At 44.6% G+C, this 22,531-nt stretch overlaps 1 protein-coding gene across 4 annotated transcripts in view; it reads left to right on the top strand.

Annotated features, from left to right (window-relative positions):
• The first annotated feature begins 6,732 nt into the window (after positions 1 to 6,732).
• The window catches only part of NXPE3 (neurexophilin and PC-esterase domain family member 3), a 73,455-nt gene continuing 57,656 nt past the window's right edge, over positions 6,733 to 22,531 (top strand). Inside the window, exons 1-4 of one of the 4 annotated variants that reach the window (XM_074973100.1) lie at positions 6,733 to 6,897; positions 10,090 to 10,289; positions 11,262 to 11,481; positions 21,421 to 22,181. In XM_074973100.1, the coding sequence (XP_074829201.1) occupies positions 11,389 to 11,481; positions 21,421 to 22,181 (854 nt within the window). In that variant the 5' untranslated portion in view covers positions 6,733 to 6,897; positions 10,090 to 10,289; positions 11,262 to 11,388. Of the gene's footprint in view, positions 6,898 to 8,503; positions 8,882 to 10,089; positions 10,290 to 11,261; positions 11,482 to 21,420; positions 22,182 to 22,531 lie in introns of those variants that run through there. The other 3 variants (XM_074973077.1, XM_074973090.1, XM_074973082.1) reach the window with 3 other exon arrangements.

Raw genomic sequence — 22,531 nt, 5'->3', positions numbered from 1 at the left:
GTCAGTAAGGTAGGTATTTTATGCTTGGATGCAGAGAGGTAAAGAGGTTAAGGGCCCACCTTATCACTGATGAAAATTGGAGCAGGACTGGGTCTTCAGTGACTTGCCTAAAGTTATGAATCAAATTGACAGTCATGATTTTTGGGGTCCTGACTCCCAGTCCCCTGCTTCAAACTCTGTTTTTCAGGTTGTCTTATAATCAGATTAGGAGGGCTTGGAGGTGTTTTGCACAAAACCATGATTTCTGGGCAGAGGATACAACAAATTTGCTCCTCCATTTTTAGATCTTTTGCCTCACATTGTTGTTGTCCCTGCACAATCTTCTTTCCTCACAAAGGACTAAGGCAATGGATGACATCCTGGGGGGACAAAAAAAAGCAGAGCTTAAACAGTTGAAGCAAGTAGCTGTTGAGCTGAATTTATTTAGAAGTGCAGAGAGCCAAAGAGTCAAAGCAACATGAGACTTCACTTTTTTCAAAGTGAATATAAGGTGTGAAAAGGCAATTGCACAGGGGCAAAGGGCAGTGGGATGGTTAGTGCCCAATCAAAATCCTGGGGCACACAGCCAAGATTTATTTGAAGTACATCCTACCAAGGTTCTAGAAATAAATTTAATGAAAAAGAGCAAGATCAACTCTGACTAGGTTGAAGAACCAGACCGGCAGTTGAAAAATTATAGTTCCAGTGTGGAGTTTTCACTTAGTGCAGTTAAGGAACCATTTCTAAGCTCCAAGAGTGCTGTATTCTGGGTGGCACATGAGCACTTGCAGAGAAGTGTCTCTTGATTCACTACTGCAGCCTTTAGTGACCAAGAACCTTCAGAGATGGGGATTTCAGTCCTCCTTGAGCTAGGGAGCACAAGGTCCAGGAATAAGAATCCTGCCAGAAAATCGAGATACAGAATTACAGGGTAAATTAATCCCCCTCCTGGTACTTTAGAACTACCAGGTGGCTGCCACGCAATTAAAAAAAATTCTAAAGGTCATTTGGATTTTACCAAACCAGCCAACCCACCTCCTTCAAAATACTCTAGCAGCTCAGGACTGTGCAGAGCCATATAGAATTGCTTTGTTAAATTTACACCAGTTAAAGACCCAGCCCTTTTGTCAATCCTGATACTGAAAAAATGAGTACTGCTAAAGCCTTTGGGGGCCCCTGTTGGGTTCTTAGAATAAGTATGGGGTGAGTTTGAATGCCACCTTTAAGTAATGTGGCTTTAATACTGCAAATGCTTAGTTCCAATATCAGTCATGTCCATGTTTTGACTTTCATGTTTATAGAGGTGTATGACATTTTAATCTTCAGACACAGGAGGAAAACATAGGCATTAATATCTCAGACAATTCTAGGACTACCCACATGCAGAAAATTGCTGGTGTAATCTTTGTGGATAGCAATCGGTTCAAGCTTGCTGAGAGCAGTAGATTTCTTTTTCAAAGTCTCATTTAGAAAGCAGAAAAGTATCTGGTAAATAGAAACCTGAGCTAGGTTGCAAATTTCCTTCTCATAGGCCTTCCTCTATAGGGAAGCTCACAGTGGTGTAATACACAGATGTAAGTACTGCTATGTAGTTAGAACAGTGCACATCCCTGTTGTGCTATTTCTAATAAACTGATTTAATCTCTTTCCATTCCTTACTTCCCACCTCTGCATTCTGTAAAGAATCCTGTGATGTAGTGTATGAAGGGGTTAAGGAACAGTTGAGACCATGTGACTCCACCCCTATGTCACAAGATGGCCCCCCCAGGGGGTCCCATGGGTAAACACCAGCCTCATATTGCTAATGCTGTTGTATGTATTGGAAAGAATTAAGAATTTCAGGAAGTGTTAAAGGTATGAATGCAGAATAAAAGGTTTCTTCACAGGCAGTGTGACAGGGTTGGGACTCACCACTGCAGCACCTCCTGCTGGTACATCCAGGAATTAGCTCAGTCCATGTGGAGCACACTACATTGGTGGTATCCCATCCATCTTTTGCCTTCCGTTGGCATCTGGACTTGCATTGCTCCCTTCTCTCACAGCCTACTCTTCAGGACACTGCCCTCCAGCAGTGCCCCCTAGTCCATGCTCACCCCCTTCCGGAGGGGGCAGGGGTGTTAACAGCAGTCCTTTGACTTTGCCCCAGCGGCCAACCACACCCCCCAAAGTCTAACCCCTTTTGGCAGGGGTCTGGTGCAGTCCATGATAGCTACTCCTAACAGCCAGGTGTAAGTGCAAGCAGGGGTGGGGAACCCAGGCCCAACCCTCTATTCTGGGTCCCAACCCCAGGACCCTTTGGCAGCAGCCTTCCTGCCTGCCCTCCTTCTCTCCCTTTGTCCATCTCTCTCCTTGGGCCATTTCCCCTTCACACCAGCTAGGCCCTTTCCTCACAGCCTACAGCCTGGCAGGTACTAGGCTAGAGATCCCTTCTGCTTCCCTGACCTAACCAATACTGCATTGTTCCTAGTGCTAGTCACCTCACACAGAAGACAGACTTTCACCCTCCAAAGGCCTGGCAGATACAGCCTGCCTTTTGCCTGGGCAGCCTTTATATAGGGCCTGGCCTGGCCCTGATTGGTTGCCTTCTGCTCAGCCATGATTGGCTCCCCGCAGGCCCTCTCTGATGGGCTGATTGGCTGCCTGTCTGCACAGCTGCTCTGGCCTGCTGTAGCCCAATCTGGCCTGGGGGTGGGGCAAAAGGCCAAAGGGGGAGGGAAGGATAAAGGCTGTCACACCCAGCCCCACACCCCTCCAGTGTGCTCCAGGTGGAGGAAGGAGCTTAAGTGGGAGCCAGATAACTCAAAAGGGTGTAGGCAGGGTAGGAGGATAGACCTCTCCCCAAAGCTCTTGAACAATGTCTGTCTTTTTGACCCTTCCTCTCGGGAATGAGGAAAGAATAGAGACATCCAGAGCCCCAACCTGAGGGCAAGCCATCCATCAGGGTCCAGAAGTGGGCTGCAGACCTTTCCTGTTATGAGGATGTGGGATTCTTTGTATCACTTTGGACTTCATTAGGCTGGAAGGGGGTGAACCAAATTGGTAACCTGGCCTGAGGGCTGATTCGTCATCCAACTAAAGGCTGGCTGTCATGTTATCAGAGAAGATGCTGAAGAAAGGCACCGGGTGAAGTGGGGCCTGAATGTGGTGGACTGCCATTTCAGCACTATACAGAAACAAAAAGGCATTATTCACATGGCATGACCTCACAAGTACAGTGTGTGTCAGGTCATGCTGTATGGAGGATAACACTTTGTAGAGAAAAATGGTTAAGCAGGACTCTATGTGCCCCATACATGTAAGGTCATGCCAGTAGGTGTGGGGGCAAGCTGGCAGGAGCAGAAAAACCTGTACTTAAAAAAAAATCATAACTGCACCCTGGAACGGACACCAGCGGTAAGCCCAGCCTGCTATCATATGCCCCCTTTACAGGGATCAACCTCTGTCCATGAAAAAGCATGCAGGGAGAGGGAGTACTTCCATTGGTGCCCTGCACAAAACCAGGATCTGTGCAAGGAAAGATAGGAGAGTGTGTACATGTGTGTGAGGCGGGGAAGTTGTTAACATGCATCCTTACATACATGAGTTGCCCCAATCACTTATTTATTTGTACTGAGATAAGCATCAAAAAGCCCTAATTAGGATCAAGGCCCTGTTGAGCATATCTGTACAAATACATAAAATACAGGCCTTGTCCTAACATGTTCACGGTCTAGTGACTAGTCACATGAATAATAGTTGCAGGTTTGTGCTCTCTAACCTTTACGTCCTCACTAGGCACGAGACAGCCTCTTTATATGTCCTTTTTTTTTGGAGAAAAACACATAATACATTCCTATAAATCTAATATTTTAGACAGTTTAGAATAAATTGATAAATGCTACGTGAATGATCACTGGGTAGTGAGATATCATAGTGACAGCAAGCATTGTGCTTTTGTGGTATAATAGACTTTAATAAGTCATAAGAGTGGCCATAATGGGTCAGACAAGAGGTCTATCTAGCTCAGTATCCAGGCTTCTGACAGTGGCAATCTAGTATCCAAAGGCTGAATCGGTAAAACAACTTACAAAAGCAACATGGCTTGAAAGATGTTTAATATTGATCTTTTGTGTCTCTCCGTGATGAATCATCACATTAGCCCCATCCCTGATTTATACTTCTTGACCTCATCTGCTGTGAAATCCATGTCAAATCTTCCCGTAAACTCTCTTAGCTAAATCTCTAACACCAAACCTATAGAGAATCTAACAAGATTTAACCATAACAATAAGGATCTCTAATTTTGTGTAAAGTTCTATGTACAAGCAGGGCTTCCCAGAGGATTCGGGGGGCTGGGGTCTTCAGCAGTGGGGTCTCGTGGGGGCCCCTGAAAACTCTCGTGGGGGCCCCTGCAGGGTCTGGGGCAAATTGCCCCATTTAACACCCCCCCCCGGGGCAGCCCTGTGTACAACTCCATTGCTATATAGTAATAATTAGATCCTAAGATAGAGAACAAAAATAGACCTCTTTTCAGATTAAATCAACATGTATCTCCTGTTCTACACCCCATTCCACATTTCATCATTTTTGGTGTGAGAGCTTTCTTATCTGCATCAGCCTTCTGGTATTGCTACATCTTGCCAACTCTCCCTTTCAAAATTGAATCTCCATTCTCTGTTGTCTCTACCTTTTTTTTTATGGTTTAACTTTACTGCGAGCGTTGCTTCCCTCAGTTTATTCTGGTGTGGTTTCATATTGTGAGCTGAACATGCTCATTATAGGAAAAAAACAGGATGTGTGGAAATTAATAATAAAAATGCTTTCTTGGGTGGAGAAAGAAGTGTTTGTTTACATTGCCACATCAACAGGAAATGGATGCTGAGGACAGCATAACGGGGTCACCTGCACGTCCACCAATGTAATATATGGCATCATGTGCCAGCAATGCCCCTCTGCTATGTACATTGGCCAAACTGGACAGTCCCTATGTAAAAGGATAAATGGACACAAATCAGATATTAGGAATGGCAATATACAAAAACCTGTAGGAGAAGCCTTCAACCTCCCTGGACACACAATAGCAGATTTAAAGGTAGCCATCCTGCAGCAAAAAAACATCAGGACCAGACTTCAAAGAGAAACTGATGCATCCGATGAAGTGAGCTGTAGCTCACGAAAGCTTATGCTCAAATAAATTGGGTAGTCTCTAAGGTGCCACAAGTACTCCTTTTCTTTTTGCTGAGCTTCAGTTCATTTGCAAATTTGACACCATCAGCTCAGGATTAAACAAAGACTGTGAATGGCTGGCCAACTACAAAAGCAGTTTCTCCTCCCTCGGTGTTCACACCTCAACTGCTAGAAGAGGGCCTCATCCTCCCTGATTGAACTAACCTCGTTATCCCTAGCCTGATTCTTGCTTGCATATTTATACCTGCCTCTGGAAATTTCTACTACATGCATCTGACGAAGTGGGTATTCACCCACGAAAGCTTATGCTCCAATACGTACGTTAGTCTATAAGGTGCCATCGGACTCTTTGCCACAACGGGTTGGTGGCTCTCAAATGTTCTCATATTGTGGTTCTCTTTTATAATTCTCTCACAAGGCCAAATTTTCAAAAAGTGTTCAGCATTCACAGTTGCAGTCAGATTTTCAGAAGAGTTTAGCTCCCATTTAGGCACCTAAATAAATGGCTGTTTTTAAAATAATTCCTCACATTGATTCTTATGGCCAAGTTTTCAAGTGTCAGAATGGCAGCTACTGAATGCTGAACAGTTTTGGAGAATCTGGCCTGAATTGTGAATGCTGAGAACCTGAAACTGTGGCTTTGAGCTCTTTTGAAAATCTGACCCAGAGACTTCAGCTCCTGCTTGGTTATTAAATGAAAAAATAATTGAATGAGACTACAAGGGAGATAGAAAAGTTAAAATTAACTTGCCTTAAGAGGATGGTTTTAGGTGTTTACTTACATTCCTCTCCTGTTATATAGCTGTGTTCTTTATTTTCTATTCTAGCATGTAGGAATTCCTATTTACCAAATCTTCCTGCCTGAGTTACAGCCCCCTCCCCTCCCTCGAGGTCACTTTGCAAATTTGGAACTGCAAATGTGGATGTATGTTAGCTAAACGTCATAGGGATACCCAGTTTCTGTTGCATCTGCGTATTTCACTGTAGTTGAATTCGCAGCACAGAAACTTATGGGAAAGAAATACACGAAGCAGCCCTGCAAGGTCCAGAAATGGGCTTGTTTTTATTCCTGGTTGAGACTGAAAGAAATCCTAAAGGACTACAGGGCTGCACATAGCGGCAGATGTCAGTGTCTGATCTCTGGTCCAGCCTACGCTCCTTGTGACAGAAACCGCTTTCCAGGGCCCCTGAAAAGCGTTTGGTGTGGCTGTTGGAGACCCCTTGAAGGAAGGGCAGCCGCAGCCAGCACTAGAAGCCAGGGGATGAAGAATGCAGTGTAGCGGAAAGGGGATGTCCTGTGCAAGACGCAAGTGGAGGGGAACAGGTGCACGAAGCCGAGGGGAGACGATGCCAGGGAGAGTGGGGAGAGGCAGCCATAGCGAGCCCAGAGGCAGCGTGCGGACGCCTCATTGGAAAACAACTACAGCCAGGCCCGTGCAACGCGCAGGAGCTGTCGGCGCCGTGCGCGGGGGAGCTCGCTGCGGTGGGCCCGGGGGCTGCTGCGCAGGAGGGGCGCGCCGGGCTCTGCACAAGTTGCGGGGGGGCTGCGTGGTGCGGTGTAATAGGGGATAGGTGGGGGCAGGGGCTGCTGACGCGCTTTCCGCAGCCGCCTCCTTCCCAGGGTCAGTCCCGCCCAGGTCCCGCCTCCGGCCGGCGCCACACACTGTTTGTTCCGCCGCGTAGGGGCCGGGCGCAGGCCGTGGAGCGCTGGGAGTCGGGTGGGGACGGCGCTGGCTGGGACCCCTGGGGCCGGTGAGTGAGTGAGCGAGCGAGTGAGCGGGGCAGGGGTCCAGCGCAGCCTCCCCTTGCGGCGGAGGCTCTGGGAAGCCCCCCCCTCTCCCGCCGGGCGTGCTCGGAGGGGGGATGTAGAGGTGGCTTCAGGGCTTAGGGGGACTGGGCTAGTGGGGTTCAGGGGGCCTGGTGTTGGGACTGGCGGGCCGTCATGGGGGAGACTGCCTGGTATTGGGGAGATAGCGCTGGGCTGGCGGGGGCTGGAGTGGGGTCTGGGTGCGTGGCTAGGAGTGGGGTTTAGGGGAGGAGGGGAGACAAGGGGTGACAGTGGGTGAGCTGGTAGGGTGCATGATGAGGTACCAGGGTGCTGGAGTGAGTGGGGTTTGTGCAGGGCCAGATTAACCTTTTGTGGGCCTGGCGCCAAACATATTTGTGGGCCCCCATTGAGGCAATGGAGCATGGTGTGGGGAGGTCAGCCCCCAGACAGAGGGGCCAGTCAAAGGCACTGGGGCATGGCAAGGGTGGCCCCACTCTGCCCAGCCCAGTGTGAGGGCACTATTTCCAACTGGCAGTTGCCAGAAGCACAGTGGCCCTGTGATGCCAGCATGCCCCTTCCCCTCGGGGGGACAGGCCCATGCCACAGACCCCCTGCCCAACACCCCCTGGACTCCCTATGACTAGAGCCCCCCTGGACCCACTATGCCCAGTGCTCCCCCAGAAATGTACAGCACCCTGAACAGCACCACCTCTGCCCAGCACTCCCCTGCCTACAGCCCCACCACAACTGCCCAGCACAGAACCCCTATATTGCCCCAATACACACATCTTCCTTGCCCCCTCACAGCCCAGCAACAACCCCCCCCCCCCCCCCCCCGAGACCCCATGCCTTGCCTCCTGGCTGCACTCCCCAGCCGTGCTGGGAGGTGACTGTGTCTGCTGGGCTGAGCAGACAGCGCAGCCAGGGCTGGTCCCAGGGCCAGGAATTGCTCTGTCCCTTCAGGAGTGGTGTGATCAGCCAGGCCAAGGCCTGCCCTGGCTGGGCTCCCTCAAGATGCATTTGCCTGGAGGGGCCCAGCCAAGCCCCCTCCCCCCCCCCCGCGACACTGTCCTCTTCCCTAGGCTGAGATTGGCCAGGCTTCTGCACCAGTCCCAGGCAGTTCATCTCCGAGGAGACAGGTGGGGCCCCACAGGTCTGGAGCCAGAGGTGCACTGGGGTTCTGCCAGGGGGCAGTGAGGAGCAGGGGGGTGGGCCAGGGGAGTAGAGGAGCCCTCGGCCAGCAGGTAGGCCGAGAGGAGCAAGTGGTAGGCAGGGGGAGGAGCAGGGTCTCGGGGCACAGTGCAAGTGGAGTAGGCCGGGGCCCCTTCTGAGCCTGGGCCCGGCTCCATAGAGCCACTGGTGCCATTGTAAACCTGGCACTGGGTCTGTGGGGTTGGAGTGTGTGTCTAGGTCCTTCTGGGTCTGTATCCACTTCTGCAGTTCAGCTCTTGCTCAGCTCAGACTTGCCATTTATAAGCCTATGCATTTTAGCAGGTGCACTTGAGTGCCTGTCAGTTTCATCCCAGTTTCCCCCTGCAAGGTGCTTCCAGCTACTGCAGATGTTGAAATTTACTTGCAGCCTCTTGAAGGGTTTTATTCTGTGTGCAAATGAGGAAACCTACCAGCACACAAGATGTATGCAAATCCGCCTGTGTACCCTTATAGCCATGAATTTATATGCTTGCTCAGGGAATGATGAGTGGGATAAAAAAAAAAGATAAATCTTGAAGCCCTAATTAAATTGGTAGCAGCAATGGCTCCTTCTTCCAGTTCAGACCCACTGCACATATGGACCGTGTCCTTATAAAATGAGATTAGACACTAGCTGAGTCATATTTGTGAAAGCTGTCATGCTTCCCTGAAAAAAAGCTCATTGCAAGAGGCTGCAATCAAAACGTGGGCTCTTCAACGACTGGAAGTGGGTACTTTTTCATCCATCAGAATGTTGGAAATATCCCCTTTTCCATGGTATAATAATGCATTAGTTTCTATCCCTCTAATGGCAAAAGATATGGGACCTTAAGCATGTCTTTATGCATAGAAAAGCCATCATTGGCCCAGGGTTGAACGTTAACTGTATTGGACCTCAAATGGCAATAACTTGGGTTGGGGGGGGGGGGGGAAGAGTCTAGTCGGAATTTGTTGGGAGGACATTTCTCTAGGAGACTTTTTTTTTTTTTTTTTAAAGCAGTCCTTTAAAGTTTCTCAGATGGTTGGGGTGGAAGAATACTCTCAAAGGTGCATGATAAATACATTGAATCATAAATCTCTTATCAATTTATTGTATGACTATCATTTGTGTGTGCCTGCCATTTCAATTATACAAGTATGTGTATTATACCTTTGTATTTTTAAAAAAGATTTCAGGATCAAAGCAATCAAGTGTCTCTTTGTTTTGTTTAGAAAATACATAGAAAGGATCCTTCAGGAATGTTGCACAATATTTATTTTTAAACAAACTATGGGGTGTAGCTTGGAGTCTTTTTTGCCCATGTCCATTTAAATTGCTTTTTGTTACTGCGCTGAAAGCATGTCAGAGTGCAGAGAGCAGGTGCTGTAATTTGATTTAAATATGCAAACCAGATTTTCTTGTTGCTGTAAAAACAGTGCAATTATTGTATTGTACTGCAGTTGACTCTTGAGTTCTGGTTTTTCAGATTACTGTAAAGATAGTTCTAACAAAGCTGCAGCTTTTTGTATGTTCAGTCATTAAAACTTTATTAAATCCTTTTTTTTAAATGGATACTTTGCCCTGGCAGTCATAGTTCATCAATCAAAAATATAGTGTGATATCTATAATCTCTTTGGAAAGCAGTTGAAGTATAATCTGGATAGGAGTGCTTGTAAAGCAATTCCATGTGCATTCTATTTTATTATTACAGAATATTACCGATATAATCAGGAATCTTTTATTCTATGTGCATGTAGTGACTTATTTAAAAACTGTAACTGTACAGCTGTTATCCAATTTAGCATGCAATCTTCAATTTAAGCATCCTTCACTTAATTTTTTAACAAATAGTCTGACTTCTCAATCAAAGTTGATCTAATCATATAGCTCTATTGAGATACTTTGTGGTTGTTTATACTAGTCAAATTGCACTGAGAATATTTTATTTTAAGAAGCTAATGTCTTTTGATGCCTCTTTTTTTAATGACTACTCTCTGTTTTCAAGTGTCAAGTTGCACTACAGGAATGGTGAACTTGTATGCAAAAATGACTCCCAAAATTAATCCCAAAGGAGGAAGAATGATGTAAAACTGAGGATGCGTCAGGCTGTGAGCATTTTGCAACAATTGTGGATAAATCCCTGCCCCTATAACATTTTTTAAAAAATCTAACAACATTGAGGAAGCTCTTTACATTTCATAAAAGGTAAGTGTCTATGTTGTTTAACCTTAAAAGAACTATTATAAAAGAAACATTCATAGTAATTGGTTATAAAAATAATCCTCCCTGATCTTCAGTGCACCCCTTAAACATCTTTCTATCTTTTTTCATGTCCCTATGAATGGAGACTGTGTCTCTTATATAGAAACTTAAAAGATGATGCAGCTTAACATGAAAAAACAATGGTGTACTTTTGTTTCATAAATTTTCAGTTAATGCTAAGACAAGAAGTTCTGATTAATACAGATGACACTTGTCTAATTATCAGCTTTTATAGTTGCCTTTATGTTTGGGGAAAAACTAACTTGCATAGTTTGTATGGGGAAATATGTAGGTTCAGATCCTGGACTCTGGCAGAGTTGGGGGGAATTCTGTTTGAGAATAGATAAAAGATTGGAGCAGCAGTCTGTCTTGGTCATTCTGTCCTGGATTTGCAGAAGACTAGTAATCGTTTGGTGCCCCAATCTGAGATACCTTTAAAGGAGCCTGATTTTCAGAAAGTGCTGAACACCTGCCCTGTGAAAATCGGGTCCTATGAAGGTGTCTCAGATTGGACATCTAGAAATGGAGATAGCAGTGACTGGTGACTTAGGCTGAATATCTTGGCCCCTTTGGGATGGATTGTGGCTGTGGAGTCAACCTACGTTATGAGTACAATTTCTATTGTTTGTTACAGGCACGAGATCATGCAACGCTCTTCCATGGGTGATGCTATTAAGTATAGGTGACCATATTTGATTTTATGGTAAGGTGGTGAGTCTAAACACTGAAGGGCGTAACTTAGTAATGTGACTGTGAGTATTGTTTAGGTAAAATAATAGTGCCATAAAAATATTATCTAGTCTATTTTTCCCTTTCTCCTTGGTTCAGCGTTTAGACATTCCTAATTCAATGTTAAACCCAACACTCTCGAATACATCTAGGGACTTAGTAAAATCCTTGTAAATGCATTCACAGGAAGAGACTAATGAAGTAGAAGTCAACCGAATCTCTTGTGTAATACTGAAACACGATGACATTGGTGCCTGTGGGATATGGAAATCATGACAGCAACTAACATGGTTGAGAAAGACATGAGTGGACAATGTGGCCCAGTTTCTGTAGACTACAGGTTTTCTGCATGAGCCTGGCAGTGCTGGCTGTTCTGGTGTTGGTACACAACTTCCATCAGTTTGAGGTGAGTCAAGCAGTTTTCTTTAACAGTGGAAGAGGTTGAGTAACAGTCTTCCTGTTTAGCTTATGCCGCTCAGGGGAGAATTCTGCGGGACTGCATGCTGCAGAAAACGCCACTTCTCCCTGCAGAATTCCTGTGCTTCCCTGCAGAAAACAGCAGGTAAGCAAAGGGAAACTGTGTGGGGGACGGGAAACGATCATGGTGCAGTTTTTTGGTGGGGATTGCCCCCCTAAACAGAAGCGAGCCATATCTCTGCTCCACTGACTTTGCAGCTGAATGCCGCCTCCTGGGTCCTAGTGCCAGTCGAGCTCCCGTTTTGTGTGCTGGGAGCCTTCCTGTTTTCTGTTAAACAGTGAGTGCTGGCTGTGGGGGTGGGGGAAATGAGGCAATGGGGAGGGGAGGGGAATGTGGGAGTGAAGGGAGGGGCATGGGGCAGTGGGGGAGGGGGATGAGATGGGGAAGAAAACGGGATAGGGGAATCGTGGGGTGAAGTAGGAGCCCGGCATGTGGTGTCCCCTTGGCAGGAGCTGGGGTTTCTCCATTAAGTAGGCACATCAAACCCTCACCCTGACAAGCCCTATCTGCCTACATCTGGACCCCCGATCAGCCCCCCTTCACGCAGACCCCCACCCCACTGAGCCCCAACCAGCTGCACCTGGACCCCACCCCATCAAGCCCACGCACCCAGACCTCCCCACTGAGCCCCCAGCACCCAACCCCCCCGCTGAACCCCATCTCCTCACACCCAGACCCCCCCCTGCCCCCCCGCTGAGCCCTAGCCACCTCACCTGGATCCCCTGAAGAGTCCCATTGCCCCTGCACCCAGAACTCCCAATGAGCCCCTGTGTATCCAGATCCCCCACTGAGCTGCCTGCACCCAGATTGCCCCACACTAAGTCCCTCCACACTTGGATCCTGCTGGGCTGAGCCTGCCCACCCACTCCTGGTGTGCCTGGTGCAGAGGGCCAGGATCCTGGGGTGTTTCTGGGTGAGACCCAGCCCTTGCACTGTGTCAGGGTCGGCTGCAGCCTCGCTGTCGAGTCCTTGTACCAGGGGAGGTGGGGGTTTAGGGTGATCTCCCACTTCAGTGCAACCAGTGGCTTGTGCTCCCCACTGCTATGCTGGAGCCACATTTATTTATTGACAAATAAAATTTGTAGAATTTTAAAATATTGTGCGCATAATTTTTATTTTTTTGGCACAGTATTTTTAAATTTTTTGGTGCAGAATTCCCTGAAGAGTAATATTATGTTTTGATTATGGCTTAACTGTAGTTGATATACAATTTCTCTTCCCCAAATCTGTGTTTGGACTAAATAAAACAGGCAAACTATACTTTCAAACCACATTAACCTATAACACTTTAAATAACTGGTTTAATTAACATTATTTCATTTAGTTTATAATACTACCTGAATTACCTTTGTGTATCAACTTCCTGCTATGGTGCTTTCCTATCTGCCAGCTCTTACTGTTTATCACTTTGCCACTAAGCTCTTCCTGTAGTATCAGCACTTCCGCTTTGACCTTCTGTGTAAATTGGTCCCCATTAAAAGATAATGTGCCCGTTTCCTGTTGCACTGCTCATTCTTCATGTGTTATATCTAGGTCTTGTACATACATTTTCTCTGGCTTTACGTGTGCTACCTCTTTCTTATCAGAGTGTTGTCCACCTATTTTTGTGTGTGTGTGTGTCTGTGTGTGACCGATGCCCCAAAAAGTCCTTGTGTAGCTCATACTAAAATCATATTACCAGTGAAAGTTTGTGTTTTGCTTTGTTCTTGTTTAAGGTAGCTCTTTGAGGTCAATGGGACAGTGGTTGGTCTACTCTTCTGTTTACATCCTAATCTCCTTTCATCCAGAATTGCTTCATAATAATGTTTATCAGTTATATCCAGCAAGTTCAGTCCATCTCATCCCCTCTTTCTCCCATCCTCCACTGTTCCATACACAGCTATCTAGATACATGAATTTTACAGAATAGAACTACTACAACAAAGGGGTTTGTGTGTGTGTGTGCGTGCATGCGTTAGGGATAGAAAGTATTAATCTCCCAGCAATTTGAAATTTAGGATTCTGGCACTGAAGAGAAATGAAATTTTTATATTAAATAACTGTTAGCCGGGTATAATTGGAAATGCTTATTCAACTTTTATTCAATCTGTTGAATATGTAGTACTCTTCTCAAGAAACATAAACTGAACAGCATTTTGCAATAAATGTTTGCTATATTTCTGAAGTTATATGTTCATTTTGTTTTACATCAGAATTTTTGTGTTGCAAACATTTTGTTCCTTGCCAGCTTGGTGAATGCTTTTGAGCATCAAATATTGGGACACATTTTGTTACATATGGGGAATAAAAACAGCATCATAAAAAGTTTTTAAAATATTCCAGCTTTGAAAGTCAGCACATATTAAGGCTGTCTCTGAGCAGACGCATTTAAAGTTTCTGGCCATGGAGGCTGCACTGCCTTTCATAGTTAGATATTGTGCAGCCTAATCTTGACTCTCAACAAGGCAGATGTCTTCCTGTTTTCATAGATATTTGGATGATTGCATTTGGCAACTTCCCCACAAACGGCTGCAAAAATCAAGAGCAAGCCTTTCGGCTTTCATTCTGTGGATTCCATTGTCTTCTACTAAGCACTGCATATTTGTGTGCAGTGACACACCTTTAAGAAGGACTCTTAGAAATTAACACAGTTTCAGTTGATTGTGCTAAAGCCAAATCTTGTTGGGGAGATACATTAACAGCTGTTTCTAAATGCTGAATACATCTAAATTCAAGTATTATCTTTTAATGGACACTTCGTACCCAGTCTGACATTGAGTAGGACACCATAGGTTTCCTTTGCTGATCTTCGCAACTAGTTCTGTTTCCTACCAAATAGGAATTTGACATTACAACTGATTTTTACAACATAGTGAGTTAGGCAGACTGTCTCGGGAGCGTCAAGTACCTTTCCTATGGCATTTGCTCTTAGTGAAAACTGGTGATCCTTCTTTGTTTCTTCTTGTTGCTATCTCTTACTGATTTTTCATTTACAGTAGGATATTGGGCTATTCTTGTCTCTGGCAACACATTTAATTTTTTATTACTTGTCCTAGAAATATATGCTCTGACTCTTATTTTTGGGGAGTCAAATTCACAAATACATTTTGGGGGGAGGTATGTTCTCATATATATACCACATTGTATAAATCCCACATTCCCCAACCAAGTTATATGTTAGATACATTCAAAAGGTTCTGATTCTTTTATTGTCCTTGACTTCTCTAAATGCATCTGCTGCAACATTGTTTCTTTTTTGGGGGCATAGCTCTCCAGTCAGTTTAGCACAGGTTTATATGTTGATATTCTTCAAATGAATAATGCTCTCAGAAAAGATCTGGTTTGAGAGAGCTTTTAGAGAATCAGAGGTAGTCAGAATGCAGTTTATTCTGGAAGTCTCCTTTCCTACTGATTACTGTTTAAAATGTGGATGCAGATGCAAACCACTTACTGTTTAATAGTATAGTGCTAAGAAATGTCACTTCTCTTTGAACTCTTTCAGCTAGCTTTTTAGCTTCAGTTAAGACCTTGAGCTGCCCATTAAGTGTTTTGATAGACTATTTGCTTCTTAAGGCTGAGCTGCTCCTATATTGAGATCCATGGTTAAGTGCTGTATTATAGTAACAGATGTGGTGTGGTTCTTGAAGATAAAACAGAATAAAAGAATATTCTTAACTGTCTTCTGTGGAGCATTAGGTTGTTTATAGAAAGCAAACAAATATTTACATACCAAATGTTACGTAGACCAAGAGAGCCGCTTCAGGATTAGTTAGGAATGTCCTTGGGTGCCCCACTATGTGTGGATATCTCCCAATTTTCTGTGTGTGTATGACGGAGGTTGGCAAGGCCTGTGGGACTGTCCCGCCTGGCCCCTGAACTCCCGGCCCCTCCACCGCAGTCTCAGCTTGCCGCGCGGGCAGCACACCTTGCATTCACCCACCTCCCAGGCTTTCAGGGGGCAGTCAGGGGACAGGGGCAGAGGTTTGGGGAGGGCATCGGGGGGTCCCAGGAGAGGGCGGTGAGGGGACAAGGAGCAGGGCAGGTTGGATGGGTCAGGGGTTCTGAGGGGGGCAGTCGGGGTGGGGGGGGGGCGGGAAGTGGGAGGGGACGGATAGGGGGCTGGGGCCAGGGTGTTTTGGGAGGCACAGCTTTCCCTACCCAGCCCTCCATACCGTTTCACAACCCTGATGTGGCCCGCGAGCCAAAAAGTTTGCCCACCCCTGGTTTATGAGAACACCTTTTGTAATGCCTTCCTGTTATGTATTGCTTTCCTCAATGACCATCTGTGCTTCTCCGTCATTTGATCTGTTAGACCAAGTGTTGTATCTGTATGAATTAGATTGTGAAAGTTTTGACACAGGGATTCTGCAATATGTTCTCTATTAAGTCAAGTTCACCTGGGCATTATATATAAATTAGTAACAAACCTTCCTAAGCTTGTTGAAAAAGATTTTGTGGAGAGTAGGGAGTGGGGGGCAGAATGCTTCTGCAGGGATGAGAGACGACTGATTCCTTTTGGTAAACCTGGTTCATTGGTATGTGGAGTGAGACAGAGCTGAAAACATAACAAGATAACTACATTAACATTCCTTTTTCATAGCTGGTGCAAATGCCAGGGAAAGATAATGGCTATCCCCACTCAGCTAATGGTTGTTTTAGGGGCATCTAATGCTGCTACTTTGTGGTGTGGTGAGGAGAGGAAAAAATAAGCATTTGAGTCATCAGTGTGGTCAGTTCAGGTTACCTGCCTTTGAAGAGCTTTTGCAGCAGAGGAGGAAAATTTTCCCTGGGGATACTGATATACTCTTGAGTCAGACTGGAGTTTCTTTGAAAGAAGTGTCCAACAAACCTGAAGTCTAAAAGTAGTGACTTAAAACCCGTGAGGTAAGGCATCCAGGACACTGCATACTAGAGGCTTATGGTGGTCCTTGGTGAACAAGGACAACATGCCTTTCTTCTGTGTTCAGAATTCTCAGCTTTAAAGCATAGTGCACTGATTGTTACCTCAGGCTGACTAATGCCAGTATGTGTCTGCAAAACTTAACAAATACCTTATGTAGTATTGTTGGCATACAGGAGGCTCAGTTGGCTGTACAGACGGTGCTTGTGTGCTGCAGCTCTTCTTTGTTACAATAGAAATGCCACCTGAATAGTCACACAGCCACCTTAGCAGATAAGCAAGAGTGTAGGCAGGGCTGAAAGCCCCATGTGTAGATCAGGTCACAGTGTTTCTGGTTGGGATTTCTCTCCAGGGATGCTAAAATGACACTGTGCAGTGTGGCCATACCTAAGCTTAAGGAGTTCTGCTGTCATTCCATTGATTCAGAGCTGAAATCCCTTTGAAAAATCCAAGATAGCTTCCTCAGCCCTATAAGCGGAATGTTTCATGTGGAATCAGGTTTTCTGTTTCATGGAGAGAGATATTAAAACAGAGTTTTGTCTTGCCCATTTGGAGATAAATGTGTACTTGGCCTAACTACTTCCAGTGATCTGGAGAATTAAAGCCAGAATCTTTACCATACTGCTGGGGCCATTGTACCATTTGGGTCAAATATTGCACCAAGCTATTAATATGATTCTGTCCAAAAGTGTTTTACTTTTCAATAAGTGTGCATATCCTTTGGCAACAATTTCTTGTGCAGACTTTTTGGTTTTGTTTGTGCATAGGGAAATAATTATCCAATAGGACTAATGTAGTGAAGCAAGTATTTCTTTATGTAACACCTAATAATGTGGTAGATGCTTTAGGTATGTGCAAATCCCTGCCCTGGATGTGCCAAGTGAAACTTAAAGCATGATTAAACATAACAATTACTGAAAGGATGAGAATAAAGTACAAAGTTTCTGTTGTCTGGGTCTATATAATATTGCAGTGCAGAGTCTTAAACAGTGCTGCTACTTATTTTCCTGCTCCTAGCTTTTAACATCTATCACTGTTCAGGGCAGCTGTGTCCATATTCCTCCTTTCTGCTCCAGCAAAGGCACCCGCTCCCAGGCTTCTAGCACCCCAGCCATCACCTCTCTTGGGCAGAGAAATGTCTCTTCCCCCTCCAGACTTGGATTTTTCCAGGCTACGCTATTCCTTGCCTACACTGTGAATTACCCAGCAAGTCAGACTGCCTCAGCAGTCCTGCTCTGCCTTCTTCTCAGAGACAGTTATTGCCCACAGTTATGTTACCACACAGCTCTTTCTAAGCAAGCAAATTTATTATTAAGGCAAAAGCGCTATAGAGAAAACATATTAAAACAATGGAAGAACCTACCTTCATACTAATAAGCTTACCGGAGATCACTCCCAACTTCAATAAGAGCTGTAGCGCAGGATCAGTCCTTCAAACAATGAACTCCTAAGAGACTTAAACCTAATTCAGTAAGGTTAGTCCAGGAAGTTGCCTTATCTGTCATCACAAATTAGGCAAGTCTTTGTGATGTTGTGAAGGTCAGTAGTATAACTGGGTTAAGAAAAATATTAGATACGTTCATGGAGGATAAGTCTATCATTGGCTATTAGCCCAAATAGTCAGGGATGCAACCCCATGCTCCAGGTGTCCCTAAACCTCTGACTGCCAGAAGCTGGGACTAGACAACGGAATGGATCACTCAATATTGCCCTGTTCTGAAGCATCTGGCATTGGCCACTGTCAGAAGACCGGATACTGGGCTACATAGACCATTGGTTTGACCCAGTGTGGCCATTCGTGTGTTCTTAGGTCAAGCCAATGGTTCCCAAACATCCAAGACAGCCAACCAGCTCTAGAAAGTTTGTTTTTTCTATCGGGTGTTAGCTTTTTAGAATTGTCTTCAACATTTAGAAAAACTTATTTACATAGCATCAGCCATGTGCTGTGATGTCAGAAATGACCTGTTCCTGTCTAAGCCGGCAGTGAGTAGGCACAAGGTACAAAGGATATGATACTATAAAAATAAGATGACTAAGCTTTTGGGTTGGGCATGCTTTGTTCCATATAGTGTCTTCTATATTTTTATGGGGATAAAAATCTCTTGAAGGAAGGAGTAGAGTGTTTATTCTTCTCCACACTTGTTCAGAATTGGTCTCTACCATTTGGACACTTTTTTTTTCCCCCCCCATTGCGATTTGTTGCTTTTAATGTTATTGTGACGAATGCTGGTTTGCAACAATGAGACATCCAGATATGTTAAGATGTGCTAAGAATTATAACTGAAACAGGATTATGGGCATTAGAACAGTGCTGAAGTTTCATCTGCTTGGAAGCATACTGAAATTTTAAAAGGATCTTTTTCAAAGTTTTCTATTCAGCCCTGTATTGGGTGCTTACCTGGGTAGTCAACTACAGGTTTTCATTTGTACATGTGAGAGGGTTACTCCCACACTGTACTTCCTCCCCACCAACCCTTCCTCAGAGGCTCCACAGGAGGTCAACTAATCCGTCCTCCAAGTAGCGTATGTCTCAGGCCTTTTGATGCAGCTTTAGGTCATTTATTCATGGAAACTGTGAAGCAACTTGTTGCCTTCACAGTGCTGTCATTGTTGGCCAGTTTTTGGAGAGTTTAGCACCTGAAATTAAACATGAGAGCAATCCAGAAAGTCATTAACTTTTTAAAACTGTCTCCCAGACCACTGACAATAGGACATAGAACATTTCACCTCTGTGTTTCCAGTTTGAATCCATCTTTGGTCAGTGGAAGCCAAAAGCCATTGCTATCTGATGGCTTTCTGGTTGTGTGGGTGAAAATTGATCTCAGTCCAACTGTTAGTGGAAAGTGGCCACATCACAAAAGATGTCCCATCTGACACTAACTCGCTTTGCACTGCTTGGTACACTTATTGGTAAACATGGCAGAGACCAGACACTGAAAGGGCATGGTATCTTCTGATTTTGAAAAGTGTACCCTCCAAGATAGTACTGTGGCACGCTAGTGGGGCAGTGTGAGGAAGCTTGCAATGCCTGTATAATGCCTGTTGTGTGGATAAGTATAGCACTTCCCAGGGCTGCACATCGCCAGCACTACGTTGAGACTAAAAAAAACCCTCTGCTAATGACTTAAAGTGTATTCCATGCATTCTTATTCTTAAAAATATCTAGTACCCAGAAGCACATAAGCACCTCTAAGAGCATAAAGACACAATCCCTGCTTGGAATAGTTGAAAATTTAAATGATGATAGTGTGGGGAGACATATCGGGAATGGATGAATAAAGATACAAAATAATGTCCTGTGCTACCATGTCATGTAGAGGATTGAGTTACATTAGAACTTCACTAATTCTCATAAATTACTGGGAAATCCACTGTATTTCTGAATCTTGTGAATTATTGGGCAAGCAAACAAAAATCTTTGGTTTGTTTTAATAAAAAACCCTTTCCATTGTATCTCATCTCTTTTTGGATACTGTAGATCTATTTTTTTGAAACTTTTATAAAGTATCAGAGGGGTAGCCATGTTAGTCTGTATCCACAAAAACAACGAGGAGTCTGGTGGCACTTTAAAGACTAACAGATTTATTTGGGCATAAACTTTTGTGGGTAAAAAACCCACTTCTTCAGATATTTTGTAAAGTTGATGAGGCATTAGTAAGTAAAGTAAAGAGATCTCACATTAAGTCTTCACCAAGAAGTAAGACGAGTTTCCCTATTTTGTGTATCAATTAGCGAGGTTCTGTCACATACAGGAAAATATCTCCATAACCCCTGACTTGATGCATGTTTGAACTGAGGTCTGAAGCTGGAGGGTGTACTTGGCAAGTAGAAGCCACCATGAATTCTCTTGTGTCTTAATGTTTTTCCTAAAACTTATTTTTGGGAATACTTTCAGTTTGCTGGAATTCCAGCAACTTCCTTGGCCCTGGTCTACACTGGCGTAGCTGAAGTCGGCGTATCTTCGGTTGACTTACCTGGCCGTGAGGATAGCAGCAAGTCCACCACTACCGCTCCCACATCAACTCCGCTTCCGCTTCTCACAAGCTGGAGTTCCAGAGTCGACGGGGAGCGTGTTCGGGAATCAATTTATCGCGTCTAGATGAGACGCGATAAATCGATCCCCAATAGATGGATCACTACCCGCTGATCCAGCGGGTAGTGAAGACCTGCCCTAGAGTTTTCCCTCTTTGTTAGCCTGATTTAGCACTTAAACCTTCCTAACTTCCATGAAATTGAAGGAAATTTAAAGAACACTTGATGTCTGCTACTTTCTCCCCTACAATGTTGTGTTTCTGATTTAGAGCTTTAGCAGCATGTGAAATCATAGTCTGTCCTGATCAATGCTTTCTGGGGCTTGTCACTCACTATTCTACTTGTGTAACCACTAACCAGTTCATGTGTTCAGTCATGTCTTTCAATCATTTTTTTAATTTCTGTAACTTCTTTTAATTCTTGACTTTAAACAAGGAGATGCATGTTTACACAAGGATGATGAAAAGTAATGTGGGGTGACTAGACAAATACAGCATGATCGCCAAAGGCAGTGGGCAGTCTAAAAAAGCATGCAAATGTGCAGGATCAGTTTTGTCTCTGGAGTAATGTAACCAACTTCCCTTGCTTCATGTTGGTGATAAATTTGGCCTGTTGTGCCTTAGTTTTAAAATAAAACATTAGATAACCTTTATTTCTTAGGCAAAGGAAGCCTTATAATGATTACCTTACTGATACTTTGCTGCATGGATGTTCAAAATGTAACCATAAAATCTTTGGGCCTAATTTTCAGAGCCTTTGTGCAAATGAAAAATCAGGCACCTAGTTTCTCAGAAATCCTAGGGTGAATATAATCATCTTCTGTGTTCCTGTGAGACTAAGATACTTAATCACCACCTACACGATTCAAAACAAAGTACAGTTTTTATGGTTTTATATCCTGACAAAACACTTGTAATGTTAATAGCCTATTTTCTAATAGTCCTCTTCCTTTGCAGCACTTGGATCACAACACGGTCTCGGGGTTAAATTGGATAATAGAGACCAGTGACCAGCAGTCTTCATCTCCAACAACTAAAACTGCCCGAAGGCACTACTGTGATTATGAACATCAAACTTTGTCCAAAAGAGAACAAGCTGAGGAGGAATCCTTATTTGCTGCTATACAGTGGCCAAACCCCCCTTTAGGTAAAATCCCGTTTATAAGAAGCACTGATCCTGCCCACAGCAGTTTTGTGATTTTGAATTCCCATGTGCGTTTCAAGGTGGGAGATCAGTTAGAGGTGCTTGTCCACATGAAGGATTTTCAAGGCAAACCAAAACAGTATGGTGGAGACTACATACAGGCAAGAATTCACTCTCCGCTACTGAAAGCTGGAGCAACGGGAAGGGTTGTAGATGATCAGAATGGGTTTTACAAAGTCTTTTTCACTCTACTTTGGCCAGGGGATGTCAGAGTATCTGTGTCTCTGGTCCACCCCAGTGAAGGGATACAAGTCCTGCAGCGCTTACGGGAAGAAAGGCCAGACAGAGTCTTCTTTAAAAGCTTATTCAGGTCTGGTAGTACTTCAGAAACCACTGTATGCAATGTGTGTTTGCCTGGAGAGCTTCCTGTCTGTAACTTCACAGACCTCTTCACTGGTGAGCCATGGTTCTGCTACAAGCCAAGAAAACTGTCCTGTGCCAGCAGAATCAACCATGCCAAGGGAGGATATCAAAAGGGCCTTCTGACAGCTTCTGAGAGTCTCTTTTTCCAAACGTATGTATGTTCCTAAATATATGCATAAGCGCACACTTTTTTTTTTTAATGGTCCTTAAGTTATATCTGTGTCTTTATGTTGACAAGATCAAGCAACAAGTTAGTTGTAATGTTGGTGAAAGGTGCTGGACTGACATTCCTGGAGATCAAAATCTTCTCTTTTTTTGCAGAAACAGATACTGCTTAAGTAGTAGCAGCTAAAGTTTTCCTCATGCTGCTCAGCCTGCATGCTTCAGTCTTAAACTGAAGAAACTAGGAGAGAGGTAGTGGAGTCTCTGTGCCCTGAAGTCAGTACTAGGCTTGTCTGCTGACACTGATGAGTGTTACTGCCACTGTGATGGTGGTTGGTT

The sequence above is a fragment of the Natator depressus genome, chromosome 1 (genome assembly GCF_965152275.1).
Source record: "Natator depressus isolate rNatDep1 chromosome 1, rNatDep2.hap1, whole genome shotgun sequence".
NCBI lineage: Eukaryota > Metazoa > Chordata > Testudines > Cheloniidae > Natator > Natator depressus.
The sequence above is the reverse complement of the archived record's forward strand: the minus strand, read 5'-3'. Positions and strand labels throughout refer to the sequence as shown.